This window comes from Hyperolius riggenbachi, chromosome 1 (assembly GCF_040937935.1).
Source record: "Hyperolius riggenbachi isolate aHypRig1 chromosome 1, aHypRig1.pri, whole genome shotgun sequence".
In the NCBI taxonomy this organism is placed as follows: Eukaryota; Metazoa; Chordata; class Amphibia; order Anura; family Hyperoliidae; genus Hyperolius; species Hyperolius riggenbachi.
The window spans coordinates 510,873,357-510,888,075 of NC_090646.1; the positions used below are offsets into that span (position 1 = coordinate 510,873,357).

The 14,719-nt window shown below is 43.5% G+C and overlaps 1 protein-coding gene across 3 annotated transcripts in view; it reads right to left on the bottom strand.

Annotated features, from left to right (window-relative positions):
• TMEM132B (transmembrane protein 132B) overlaps positions 1-14,719 on the bottom strand; it is a 799,707-nt gene that overhangs the window by 11,422 nt on the left and 773,566 nt on the right. For all 3 annotated transcript variants that reach the window (XM_068243776.1, XM_068243784.1, XM_068243791.1), the window contains one exon: positions 4,522-4,795. In XM_068243776.1, coding sequence (XP_068099877.1) covers positions 4,522-4,795 — 274 coding nt within the window. The remainder of the gene's footprint in view (positions 1-4,521; positions 4,796-14,719) is intronic.

Below are 14,719 nucleotides of genomic sequence, written 5' to 3' on the forward strand. Positions count from 1 at the left end.
GATGTAATTCGGCTTCCAGCTATTGCTAATGGCTGACTTTCAGTGTCTTAAAAGTAATTTGAGCTTTGTCTTTTGACTGCACCCAAATTGCTCACCAATCGCTGCTTTAAAGGAATACTATCGATTCACATATTTTTTTCAATTGACACAGGAATTGTTTGGGAAGTGATGTTAATTACTGGTGTATACATTTGAGTAGCAACTTCTTTGTTTACTGTTAGCAAAATACCTTCAAACTTTACAAAACTGACGACTGACTGAGCCATGAGGAGAGGGGAAATTCCCCTCACACTTGATCAGTTAACTCTATGTGTAACTCTGAGTGTGACAGTGAGAAAGCTGCAACTCCTGTGTCCTGTGTTTCTGACTAAAGTGTCTGAAGAGAGCAGAGGAAATGTATATAATTGTCACAGCTTTGTCATACTGCTTTTGCTTTCAGAGTTTGATATGTTTGATATTTGCTTTCTGTAGTCTGATATGCAACTCTGGCTGTGCATTGAAGCAGACACCCCTTCTGCAATTGATTTGTCCCAATATAGCTAAATCCTACCCTCAATAAATTACAGCTTTTGCCTCTGATATTTAACATGAAAAGTAGGAAAATGTTTACACAGCTACTTAGACATTATTTGCACACTGTCATTTTAGAACACTTGGGTATCGATAGTATTCCTTTAACTGTAATTTCTATTACGGCCTATGGTGGAGCCGGCTGCGTCCAATTTTCCTGCCCTGTTTTAACATCACTCAACATGAACAGACCTAAATACAAAAGTGATGGGGATGCTATGGTTTACATTACTTCATTTTTCTTTTACTTAATGACTGCCATATACCATGGTACTGTCAAATTTAGCACTGTATTTTGTTTTACCTGAAAGTGGTTTAATATAAGAAGCAAATCCATACGTCACGTTAATCAACTATTAATGCTGTTTGTAGTTCGTTTATAGCCTGTTTTTCAGGAATTTACCCATCAGCCCAATTACACATTGGCTGAAGATTTTATTTGTCTTCCAGTGTCACCGTGAAGCTCTGTCTTGTGGCAGTTATACATGTACTGGTCTAACAATGACATACTGCATGAACTGTCAACATTTATATAAAACATTTCACGATGGATAGCTTTTAGCAGTGTGTCTGTTATATCCTTTTTTTTTCAATGACAAATCTTCAGGCTGAACTTTAAACAAGCACTTAGGTCTGTTAATCTTTGTTTTGGTTAATATGAGTTGAATGCCACAGTCGGCTGAATAGCAATTTCTTAATTCACTTCAAATATTACCCAACTTAACAGACACTGAAATGAAATTATGTGATTTTACGGCGTGCCTTTGAAGTATGGGTGGCATTTCATCTCCTTCATTTCCAACTTATTGAAGGAAATCTTCTGTACTGAATGTGATTATCTTGCTGAATCTTATGACTTCAAAAATATTCCATACCAATTACCCTCTCTTAGACTTGCTTCATTCACTAGAAATTCTGCTCTTCTGTATTAGGACACTCATTTATTCTTTTAAAATGCATGAACTAAGGTTGAAATGTGCTAGAAAGCCAGACATTTCACGGCAACAGAGACATTCTGGAGAGAATTTTCAACAGACATGACGCCCCAAATGCAGTTATATGTTTCTCTTGAGTTTTCTGAAACTCATATTTTATTTTCTCTTTAAAATAACCTTTCAGCATTTTGTAATTGAAATTGTACCAAAAAGAAGGTGCACAATTACTATCAACATTATTTTGAGTATTTTCCTGCTTGCTGGTGGATTAGCATAAAGTACTGTATATACTCACATATAAGCCTAATTTTTCAGCACAAAAATGTGTTAAAAAAGTTACCCCCTCGGCTTATATGCGAGTCCGTGGAGCAGAACGGATGGTGAGCAGGTTTTGTTACTGGCAGAGGATTGTGCACTAGTGAGCCTGCTCTTGCCAGCTGGCTCCCTTCTGTGTCCGTGCCCTCAATCCCCTGCAACATGGTGTGCAGAGTGCTCTGCTCAAGACTACCTGTTTCCCCAGCTTGTGGAGCAGAGCATGCAAGCAACATGTCAGTGGTGAAATGATCGGGGATTCTTCCTGTGTGGCTTTCGCTGTCCCATATCTATGACCCCATCTAGTGGTCTTGAGACACAACTATCATCCTTGTGGCACATCTGGCTATGGGGAGGGGTGCTGACTTGTACTGGGGGCACATATGGGCTATACTTGGGAGGGGGATATATGTGAGTCAATCACTTTTTCCTGGTTTTGTAAGGGAAAAGGGGGTACCTCGGCTTATACGCGGGTCGGCTTATATGCGAGTATATATGGTAAGTCAATAAAAGTATTGTTGTTAGCATAACTTTAGAAAATAAATTAACAGAAACAAGGACAATGGAAAATAAAAAAAAATCACTGAACAACTGCAGGAAATAGATTAAACTGTATGTGTAGATGATAACAGTGCTTATGAACCCATATCCTGAAAGTGAACCCGAGCCAGTGATTTCCTATTAAAAAACATGCTACCTTAGCTGGAGGGCTATCCAGCTCAGGAATGCTTACCGTCATTCCTCGCTGCTCCATTATCTTTTGTTTTGTTTGTTTCATTTTTGTTCTAAAAAAAAATCTGCGACCCCAGAGTCACAACACTACAGTCTTCAGCTCTGTGCTTCTCATAAGAGGCACAGAGCCCAGGCAGGCAAGAAAAGGGCAAGATAGAGGCAGGGAAGGGGTGGAACGAAAGCGGAGAAAGGACACAGAGAGGCGGGGAGTGCCCCTTCCCCTATTATTTTTCAACAAGCTAGTTGCCAGGAGATTCAGTGGGGGGGTGGGGTCGGCAGCACGGACAGGGGAGATAGAGTATGGTGCCAAGGGAACACAGAGGCGTGTCACTGACCAGGGAATATACCTCTGTGTCCCACTTGCCCCTCCCGAATACGCCTTGGGTACACTTTAAATAACACAAAATTCTTTCAATAAACTCTACTAAACAAAAAAAATTAAACATAAAATCAACAATGTAAACAATAATTTTAGAGTGTGTCTGGCCTATGGAAAGGTACGAACGGAAGTAACTTGTGGAAGTGAGATTTAAACTAAATCAGCTAATTTCATTTATACCAAAAAATTAATACGTCTATGAGAAGAGAAAATCATACTTGCAGAAATGTAAGTGTTAAAGCAGACCTAAACTCTTGCACAAGAGAACGTCACCCTGTGTGTGTTAAGAAAGAACAGCCTGTCTAATTTTTCCTTATCTTTAAGTAATGAGCCAGTGTAATTTGAGCTTTGTCTGATGTGTGCTGAGGAGGTATCCCATGAAACCAGGAAGTAAACACTGCAGATTTATTGCAGCAGTTTTATAAGCTGTAACAAAGAAATGTTTTTTCTTCAAAGGTTATTATGCTGTTGCTTATCTTTTAGAGCAGAAATTAAGTTCTGGGTTTAGGTTGACTTTAATGATCTTCATTTGGGAAAATAATTGACATAAGTGGCACATTGAACTGTGCTGGCAAGCGAATAGTTTACATAATAATATTTTACTTTATGTACCCTGGGTTATAAGTATAAACATAATGATATACTGTACTCTAAGGCTGCTTCCACACAGGGACGTTACAGGCATACGTTAGTGCAGCCTGTAACGCTCCCCCAACGCACAGCAATGTAACACAAGTGGGCTGTTCACATTGCCCACGTTGCGTTACATGTAACACTGCACGTTGTAGTGAAACTGCAGCATGCTGTGCGTTCTAGCGGCTTTAGCCGCGTTAGACTGTTTGCACATGCTCAGTGGGGGGCGGAGAGGAGGCGGGGAGATGCCGCTACAGTAGCCGCGCACATGGCTACTTAATATGCACTGCACTGGCGGCCGCTGATTGGCCGGCGGGACCACGTGATACGGAGTGTCTCGCTCCGCATCACGTGGTCCCGCCGGCCAATCAGCGCCACCCTGGGAGACCTTATGCGGATAGAGCCGCCTAATGCGGCTCACTTTACCGTCCTCTCCCGCACCACCATGCGTTGCGTTAGGGGCACGTTATGCGACCATAACGTCCCCTAAAACGCAACGTCTTGGTGTGTAAGTAGCCTAAAAGTGTACCAAAAGGGACATGTGACAGGATGAGATAAATGTGTATGTACAATGCATAGCATACAAATAACTAGGCTATGTTTTTTTTCCATTTTCTGCCTGAAGAGTTAACCATTCAGGTATAGTGTAACACTCACTACCAAGGAATAACAGCCATAAAACTCTTGCATGGAATAGAACAGCTATTAAGTGCAGGGGATAGATAAAAAGGTCAACAGTTCATATATTTTAGCTCTGGGACACTGAGCCTGTGTAAGAGGCTGAGACAATACAACATTCAACCTACTTTTTTTAGTTTTAAAAAAATAAAATAAACTGGTGAGATAGAAGGATTTATGTTTGTAGTAGGAGTATACGTACAATTGTTTATATTGATAGTTTATTATCTCAACATGTTTTTCTTGAAATATTAATTAAAAAATAATAAAATGCAATAATACCTGGACTGTAGTGATTCCTTGATCTCTGCCGACCAAAACTTTTCCAGATTCTAGTGTAGCTATTTTGGGTTCTTCAACCTTCATAAAGTCACTCACTAGATCAGTAATATCAAACTGCCAGTCCGGACCAAGCATGTGCATCAGCTGCCCACCAACATCTGAAGACTCTGCAACAAACTGGGTGAAGACACGGACCATTGCATGCTGGTACTGCAGGGAACACCCTTTTCCTTTCTTTTCATCATCTTCTTCATCTTCACTATCTCTGGTGGGTCTGTAAATAAGAAAGTTAAAGCATTGTAAATTTTTGTATTTCCTCAACATTAAATATAGAGGGATCATGAAGTTATTTTGGAACTAAGTATTGATTGAACTCTAGAATCATGCAATATATAAGCCTGAAAATGAAATAGAGTCTAGTTATTTTGCTTAATTGATTTATTGATTAAGTGGCAGATTTATAGTTGATTGAATTCCACCTCCAAATACAGATGTCAGTTATGGCAGAACAGCTTTAATTTTAATCCCCAAAAATTGATATGTGATGATGAAATGGTGGCATGTGAGAAATTATTACAAAACAATTTAAAAGGTCTTAAAATAGAAATGCACTGGCTCTAAATGTAACTCCAAGATGGAAACTGCAAATGTTGCTAGCCCTTGGAGGTTACTTTTTACTCAACTCAAGATTAACAGTAGCAAACATCAGTACCTTTCATTCCTCATGGCCCACTCATAAAAGAAAGTAAACTCTAAAGTTCTAAGTTCTAAGCATAATAATACATAAGACACTGCAGGGCTGAAGGCTCTGTAAATACCAGTAAGGCCCTATTTACACCTAATCAGTTGGTACACGTTTTTTTTCTTCTCCATAGCAGTGCATTCTGCATTGTGAAAAAGATTTCATTTAAAACGTGTTAAGTGTGAACTGTGCCCTAGGAAAACAAGGGAATTACTTTGAAAATCAGTTGTCCTTTCAGTGATATCTGAGAGCAACTGATTAAAGGGGTTCTCTTGCACTTTAAAAAAACAAAAACTGCCACTTACCTGGGGATTCTATTGTCCCCCTGCAGCTGGAATGTCTTGCACGGTCCTGCTCTGATCACCCATTCCCCTCCGCCAGCACAGGTGTAATTGTTTGTCTCAATATAGATTTATGTTTGCATATAATGTCACAGTGCAATATACAAAATTGCAAAAACTGGTGCAAGAGGTACACATACCATGGTGAGAGGAGGCACGTGGATGGTGGTGGGTGCCATGGCCGTTTCGCGCAAATCAGCGCTTCTACGGAGGCTAACCGTAGTTCACAGGGGTGCATTAGCGCGTGCACGCGCTCACCGTCAGGATCTTTATGCCAGGAGGAGGCACGTCAGCTGACCGGCTGGTCTTCTGACGTCACAGGGCACGCTCGCCGCCGCTGATTGGTTGAGTTGCGGTGGGCATGCCTCAGGGGTCTCCTCCGCTTCTTAAGCACGGCGGATTCAGTAGCAACTTGTCTGCTGTTGCGAATACTTCATGTGAGCGTTTAGACCTTAGATAGATCCGGTGTGCTTTGATCCGGGAGGAAACCGGGGATTTCACACAGTGATAGGATTGTTTGATAGCCATAATTATAATTGAAAATTGTATTATCTGTTATGACTCTTGCTCGTTCTGACTATTCTTACTCTCAGTGATTTTGTACTTCTGCCCATCTGATCTTGCTGCCGACTCTGCCTGCTATAACCTTCTTGTCTTTGCCTTCTGACTTTGTACCGTATCTGCCAGCCTGTTGCGAAACACTGCTTGTCTGACTACTCTACTCTCACCAGAGGGCCCTAGTCTCTGATGAGGGGTCTGGTACTGTTAGTGCCCACCAGCTCCTCTGGTGTGGTATACTCAAACCTATTACTACTATTGTTGCACCAAGCACTACACCTATCTACACTCTTTGCTATTGGTTGCCTCCTCAGCTCTTGTATATCTGTATTATATAGGTGATTCTGCTGATCACCTAATAATCAGAACTCAGTTAATGCTGACACCAATCGTTACAGCATGTGTATACATCAATCAGGTAGTGTAATTAGTGTACTGCTTCACACTGACAGACTAAACTCACTGTGTAACACACCGCAAACAGCTGTTTGTGTAGTGACGGCCGTGCTGGACTGGTGCGCACCAAGGCGAGAGTGCAGGCGATGCCGGTTTTCAAGCCCATATGGTCGGGCTGAGGTAGCTCAATGACAGAACAACAGTGACTGAGTGTCAAGCTGATCAAATTTGGTCTGTCCACAATGAAGCAACGACCTTAATATCTTGGGTGTGCCCCCCCCCCTCCCCCGAGACACTCGGTCATTGCTTCATTGTGATACGCAAGCTCTTTCACCTCGGCAAGGTAACGATCAAGAAGGGGAATTGACGCATGTACATACCTTTTGTTTTGTTGTTGCAGCCCCAGTGTATCCAGAAAAATTAGGCAGGCATATACACACACCAGAAAAATGTGTATTATTTTTGTTCAGGAATCCACCTGGAGTCCTGGACCCTGTTGGTGGTGGCAGAGAAGGCAGTCAAGTGGCCTGCAGGCAGAGATGCTTTGTGGGGACTGACTTAGTCATGGGGAAGGCAGTCACATGGCATGCAGGCAGAGATGCTGTGTGTGTGGGGACTGACTTGGTCTTCAGGCAGGCAGTAGCCCTCTGGGATCCATGCCTCATTCATTTTAAGTACTGAACACTTTTTTTGACCTAGGCGACTTCTCTTCTCACTGACAATGCCTCCAGCTGCACTGAAGGTCCTTTCTAGGACGCTTGAGGCAGGGCAAGACAAGAGTTGGATGGCAAATTGTGACAGCTCTGGCCAAAGGTCAAGCCTGCGCACCCAGTAGTCCAGGGGTTCATCTCTGCTCAGACTGTCAATGGTTCTTTCTCTACCATTGTTAAAGAAAGGGTACGGCCAGGGAATCAGGGTTCGATTCCGATCTGGAGTGGGAGCCTGAGAAACGGCTACCACCACACATCCAAGGAAGGCAGCAGACACGGCACATAAGTCCCGACTCGGGGAGGTAGTGATGAAAAATAACAATACAGGACTCTTTCAACTCCCTGTATAATGATGAGTACACTTGAAATCCTTTAACGGGAATCTGTTATGGAGGGCAAGTCTGCCATTCATTCAACTGTGTGGTCAACTCTCTTTGGTACTTTCTGCACCGTGGTGACCACGGGTAATGGCCGGGAAATCAGGGTTCAATTCCGGTCCAGAGTGGGAGCCTGAGAAACGGCAACCACCACACATCCAAGGAAGGACCCAAATGTGCTGTATAAGTAATGTACCTGCCCTGACCATGCTTTGCAGACCAGGTATGTGTGGTCAGATGGACCCTTGACCCAACGCTGTGTGCCAGAGATAACACCACTTGCCTTTAATGAGAATCTGTTATGAAGGGCAAGTCTGCCATCCATTCAAGTGAAAGGTATGCAATGACTCCCAGGTATTATGCAATGTGCAGTGACAGATGCAGTGAAAGGTATTTAGTGACTGCTGGTATAACAATGTGCAGTCACACAGGTGCAGTGAACAGGTATGCAGTGACTGGTATATAAAACTGTGTGCTGTCACGCAGGTGCAGTGAACAGGTATGCATGGACTGGTATTACAAATGTGCAGCTGTCACACACACAGGTACAGTGAACAGGTATGCATGATCGGACTGGTATTACAAATGTGCTGCTGTCACACACACAGGTGCAGTGAACAGTTATGCAGTGACTGCTGGTATATAACACTGCGTGCTGTCACACAGGTGCAGTTAACATGAACAGGTATGCACGGTCGAACTGGTATTACAAATGTGCAGCTGTCACACACAAAAGTGCAGTGAAAAGGTAGGCACTGAATGTGCTGGGCTTTGCACAGTATAGCAATTAGCAAGTGCCAGCTGCGACACACAGGGCTGTACAATGCAGTGTCAGTGGCACACACACAAAAAAAAGACTTCACAAGAACATTAGCTCTGAAAAGAGCTCTTTTTGTGGTGCTTTTCAACAACAAATATCAGCTAGGAGCAAGCTACACCTATGTCTGTGCAGCAGGTTCCTCTCCCTTCTCTCACTACTGCAGCAACACCGAGTGAGATAATGGCTGACGCAGCTGCCTTATATAAGGGGGGGCTCCAGGAGGGAGTGCAGCCTGATTGGCTGTCATGTGTCTGCTGACTGTGATGTATAGGGTCAAAGTTTAGCCCAATGATGTAGTATAGGGGCGGGTTCGCGTTTCGATGTTTGCACGAATAAGTTTGCGGCCAAAATGTTCGGGACAGCTCTAATGTCTGCTGGCTAGTGCACGCTAAGTAAGTATTTCCAGGAAGAGGCACCTTTAACCCAGACTGTGCACAATGCGTGTATGTTTGCTGTAGTGCCAACCTTCTGCAACCCTTCAGCCTTTCCTAGTAATTTTTGTCTAACTAGACGAATACAAGTGCGGTTGCTCGGCCGTGGCTGCACGCGTACTCGCTCCCGCGCACGTCAGCAGGAGCTCACTGTGTAGGCACAGTACGAAGTTTTCCTGTACTGCGTCTGCACAGTAAGCTCCGGCTGGCACGCGCGGGAGCGAGCACACGCACAACCACGCAGCTGCACTTCTATTCGTCCAGTTAGACGAATAATTACACTGGTGGCAGCGACGGGGAATGGGTGATCGGAGGAGGATGGCACGGGACATTCCAGCTGCAGGGGGCCGATAGAAGCCCCAGGTAAGTGGCAGTTTTTTTTTTTTTTTAGTGTAAAGGGTAAATGGGGCTTAAGGGTCTAGGTTGCTTGACTTTGATCCTGATGCTGCTAGTTCTATTACAAATTAAAGACTTTATTTCTGATCCTGATTCTCATATAAGTTAGAGAAATGTTCTCACTCTTTCCATTCATTTCAAATGATCCCCAAACACAGTTTCTTTGGTTGGCCATTTTGAGATAAAAGACAAAATTTGATGCACAAGCATCAAAACAGTTTATTCAGTTCTTCAATAAGAATCTGAGAGCACAGTTGTGCGAGATGCGAAACTTTACCTGTCATGTCTGAAATGGGGGTTGCAGCAGGGAGGGTTAATTTCTGTGCGTGATGTATTCTTGCCACTGCGCTCCATCTTTGCGATACTGCCCCTTCACATTGGACATTCTGGCTGTGAAGCAGTAAGTGTCAGGGGATGGAGCGCAGCGTGGAGCATTGCTGCAAGATGACATCACACATGTAATTTAACTATCTCTGCTGTGGCCCAAATCTGTATTGAAACAGCTGCTTGAGTATTTCAAAGGTAATGATTGAAGTTGCCTCCACCAATAACTGAGGCCCCTTTTACACATGGGCACTTTTTTTGAGAATTGGAAACTTTCGATTCACCACTGATCCACCACAAATTCAACAGTGCCTTATCATGCGACTTCCACAGCAACGCAGTGGCCACCAATGCATTAAAGTCAATGTATGGCACAGAAATGTTATATTTGCTGGCGGCAGTGCTGCGGCACACATGGGCATAATGATGCAAATTTAACTAGGAAGACGGGAATCCCAGTGACGCACTTTGCCTCTCTGCCACAGTGTCATATGAATCAAGTTTTTGTCATGTGGTATGATGTGAGGGGGGGCAGAGCATTGCACCGCCACAGATATAAAACCGGCCTAAATCAGTACTAGGTTGTGCAGAATAACTTAAATGATTCTACTCTTCTTGTAAGGAGTCCATACATATACCACCGACAGCAGGTGAATTTTAAGAAAGTTGCTTGCAGTTCATAGGTACCGTATATTCCGGTGAATAAGACAACCCCCCAACTTTTCCAGTTAAAATATAGAGTTTGGGATATACTGGCCATATAAGACTACCCCTCTTCCAACGCACACCAAATAAATATGTAAAAAACATCATATACTTGTGCTGTGTATGAACAGATACTGGTGCTGCACTGTATGTGGCACCCAGTATATAACAGTATATAGGCGATTGACTGGTTGGATTGGTCAACTCTCCCTAAGTGGATTGGTCAGCTCTCCTTGTCTCCCTGTTTATCAGAGCAGTATGGAAGAATAGATCGTGCTGTGACCATAAAACACGCCTCTTTCACCCTTCTAGCCCACCCTTGTATCATATTTATCTCCTTTTCTGCCTCTCAGATCTCGCACATTTGCATCTGCGCTGCTTCTCTACAGTCCTCAGCAGCGAGATCTGAGAGTCGGTAACAGGATTTGGCGTATAACCGGGCATCAATGATACCCGGCGTATAAGACGACCCCTGACTTTTCAGATGATTTTCAAGGGTTAAAAAGTAGTCTTATATGCCAGAATATACAATATTAATCTGAAACACGTAAGTACAAATCTGTATGTAAACCATTTAAAATTACCTAGAAATGAAGACACTTTCCATTATACTATAAGAAAAATTCCAAAAATGGGTCTTTACAAAATGACAAAGAAAATGTGGAAACTTAACAACAATGCTCAGTGAAAAGCAAAATAATATAGAATAAAAGCCCTCCTGCTCAGCCCATACAAGAATAAGTGGATAAAGAATAATATAGTCTAAGAACATCTGCTCACACTACACAAAGATATGCCTAGTTATCTCGTAATAAATAAGCATATCTTTTTCTCCACAGAGAACTGTTTTGTATTTGAAAGATTCATACTGAGGTAAAACATGAGTTTAAATCTTATTTCGTCAGGCATGCAGGTTTGAAAATGTACTTCTAGTGCTACATTAATACCATAAGTAAAATGCAGTACATATTTAATGCCAAATGTACCCAGCAGCTTTACAATTCCCCCCTCATCTTCTCTTATGTATGAAATGCCAGACCACAGCAAGACTTATTTAACTGTACTGCTGCTTGCCATTTAGAGGTAATCGGGAGCTTCTGGTAATTGTTGCAGTACTCTGGCTGAGTTTTCAGAAGCCCAGTGGGCATTCTTCGCATTAGAAAATAGAATGTTGAAACTTATGAATACTCACCAATACATAAATCTGTGAAGATGATAGCAGTGTCAAAACCACATGGAATAAGATCACAGTAGAAAAGACAACTCGGTGAAAACACACAAACCTATATGCATTTTAGTTACTTTATCAGTCTATTCAAACAAGTTCACATTTTTTACTCAAACTTTTCTATTTCTATAATTTAATGAAAAATAAGATTTCATCTCATTTGGGCTGCCAGACATGGTTTTTTTGTAAAGCCCATAAAATCTCCTATTTTTGTTCTCAGATACCATGATAGGTGTCTCCAAAATCATTCTGCCTTCCTGTAATCCCCTCTACATGTTTCCTATAAGCATTCACAAACCTTAAAGAGTACCTGAGATGGATTGAAAGAAGAAATGTATACATACCTGGAGCCCTCTCCAGACTGATCGGTCCCTCATCATCCTCCTCAAGCCACCTGGACCCTCTGCTATGGGTCCCGGTAAGCCAGCCAGTTGGCGCCAGTCAGTGCAGTCTGGCCGTGCGTGCTCCCTGTCGTGCTCCTGTTGCCGGGAGCTGTAACGATTGCGGAATAATCTCCGTGATCAGCGCACAAGGAGTGCGCTGACATGGCGGAAATCCTCCACAAGCGTATAAAGGGGGGAACCCAGCTTTGGTGCACGCACCAGTAAAGGGCAATTCCCACCGGTAGATGGCGCTGTGGAGTGCAGACGAGTACAACCGCTGCACGGCCACAGATGCCAGATGGGGATTGTACAGATCAAGACAATGCGGGGCTGAACAGCCCTTAAAGAGAGAGAGCACAGGTAAAGGATGAATGTGTGTTCACCAATCTAGTCGCGACCCAGCAATGGTGAACACACCTCAGCAGAAACAAAGTAGGAACGCAATCGCGAGAGAGGCAATTGCCAGAGGTGACACAATGCTTAAGCAAGACAGGGGATGAGAGTAGCAAAGGCACAGCAAATCAATGAGAAGATAAGGAAAATAACAAACGCTAACTAAACGCGAACACCGCACTCATTCGCAACAGCGAACGCGTTTACAGCACGGTCTCCGCGTGTTAAGCACAACAGAGACAAGCACGCCTAACTAACCACGGACAGACAAACACAAAACAAAGAACGCGAGCTCTTGCTTAGCGGTTACCTCACCGAGCCTACAGCAGGCGTTCGTATCAGACAAGACAGACAAACGGAAAACAGGAATACGAGAGGAAAGATCCACTGCTCTTTCTGTCAGAGCGTGTGCGATCCGAGCTCAGGAACAAGAAAGTAGATCATATTGAAATATGATAACAGAGGCGCCAAGCAGAATAAAATTAGTTAAAATTGTTAAAAAGGGGGAAGTGGGTGGACTCACCTCCCTTCTGAAAAAAATGGCCGGACAATGGACAGGTTACTTACAGTCTAAAGTAACATTTATTAGTAACTCCAAAAGTGCAACGCGTTTCACGGGTAACAGTCCCGCTTCTTCAGGCAAACGATTATTTGGAGGGTGCAAAATCAGGTCATGAACCAGGTAGAGTGCCTCTCCGGCCATTTTTTTCAGAAGGGAGGTGAGTCCACCCACTTCCCCCTTTTTAACAATTTTAACTAATTTTATTCTGCTTGGCGCCTCTGTTATCATATTTCAATATCATCTAGTCCACCCTTGGTGGAGGGGTGTATCCCCATTTTCTCCTATCTACAGAGAGCGACTTTTTAACCTGAGCGGGGTCAGGTTACAATTCTCCCCGCCGGCCTTTCCAGTGGTTGCCTTTGTGGCGACCCACCCTTGTGAGTATAATCATCTCATTTATTCACAACAGACCTCTCCATATTAACATACTGCACCATATTGGGCTCTCGGTTTCTCCCCCATTTTCAAGAAAGTAGATCAGAAGGATCCAAAACCGCTACCGCTAGGGGCTAGTGCGATCCAAGCAAGACAGGCAGATGAGATAGCTGGTAGCAACCGCTGCTCCAGCTATACTCCAGGAAAACAGAACAGAAGGATCCACAGCACTAGCGCAAGGCTAGTGCGATCCAGGCAAGACAGATCAGAAGGATCCACAGCACTACCGCTAGAGACTAGTGCGATCCAGGAGAACAGAACGATCCACAGCGCTAGCGCAAGACTAGTCTGATCCAAGCAAGACAGATCAGAAGGGGCTACCGGTAGCAACCACTGCCCCGATTAGCATCCAGACAAACAGAACGATTTCCTGTCGACCACCGCCGGGACAGGACAATCGCAACAGACAGACAAAACAGAAATGCAATCTAACTGCACTAGGAAACTGCCTAGTACAGTTCCAAGAATTACCCTAAGGTAAACTTTAACAGATCAACAATGGCTGACACTCTAGGAGTGTTTCAACAAACCCAGAAGGAATGGCCAGCAAAGCATTCTGGGAAAAACATGGCTTATATAGTGCCAGTCATCACAGGAGGCAGGTAGGGGATTTGCATAACGAATGTATGCAAATTCCTCAACAGCAGAACAGACCAGAAACTTGCAAAGGAAAGACAGGTCTCTCTTCCAGAGACCTGTAACCTTCAGACTAGAGGATTGGTCAAACAGCTGTCTGCTTGTGCAGCCAGCTGAGCAAATCATCACAGGAGCACTCTGCACCTGCAAAGTAGTACTGCGCAGGAGCAGAACTCTCCTGCCGATGGAAATGCAATGCGGGCACTTGCATGGCCGGGCCATGCATATGCACTACACTCTGACTTGCTGGATTACCGGGACCCAGAGCGGAGGATCCAGGCAGCTTGAGGAGGACAGCGAAGGACCGATCAGCCTGAAGGGGGCTTGAGGAAGCCCCAGATATGTATAAATGTCTTCTTTTAGTTAATCTCAGGTTTACTTTAATGTGTTATTGTATATTTAAAGCTCACCTCTAGGCACAGACTTGAAAATACCACCTAATAGCTTAGTAGCCAGAGTTCTCATGTGTTACCTATTTTTGTGTGAAAATAGGTTTCTGCAACTAAAAATATTGCCTTGAAATGTTGACTACAAGGCTACAAATAGGAGGAAGAGCAGGTGAGAAACAAGAAAAAAGGGGGATGAGTCAAGCGGCCAAGTTAAGTATACACTAGAAGGCCACAGAGCAGGGCTTCTATATTAGCCAAGGTGGGATATTATTACAGCATGCACTAGCATTTTAGTAGTGACCTGAGTAGAAAAAAGGGTCAGATGTGAGATATGTTTTTGAGTTGGAGATGATAGGAGGTGCTACTTTTAAA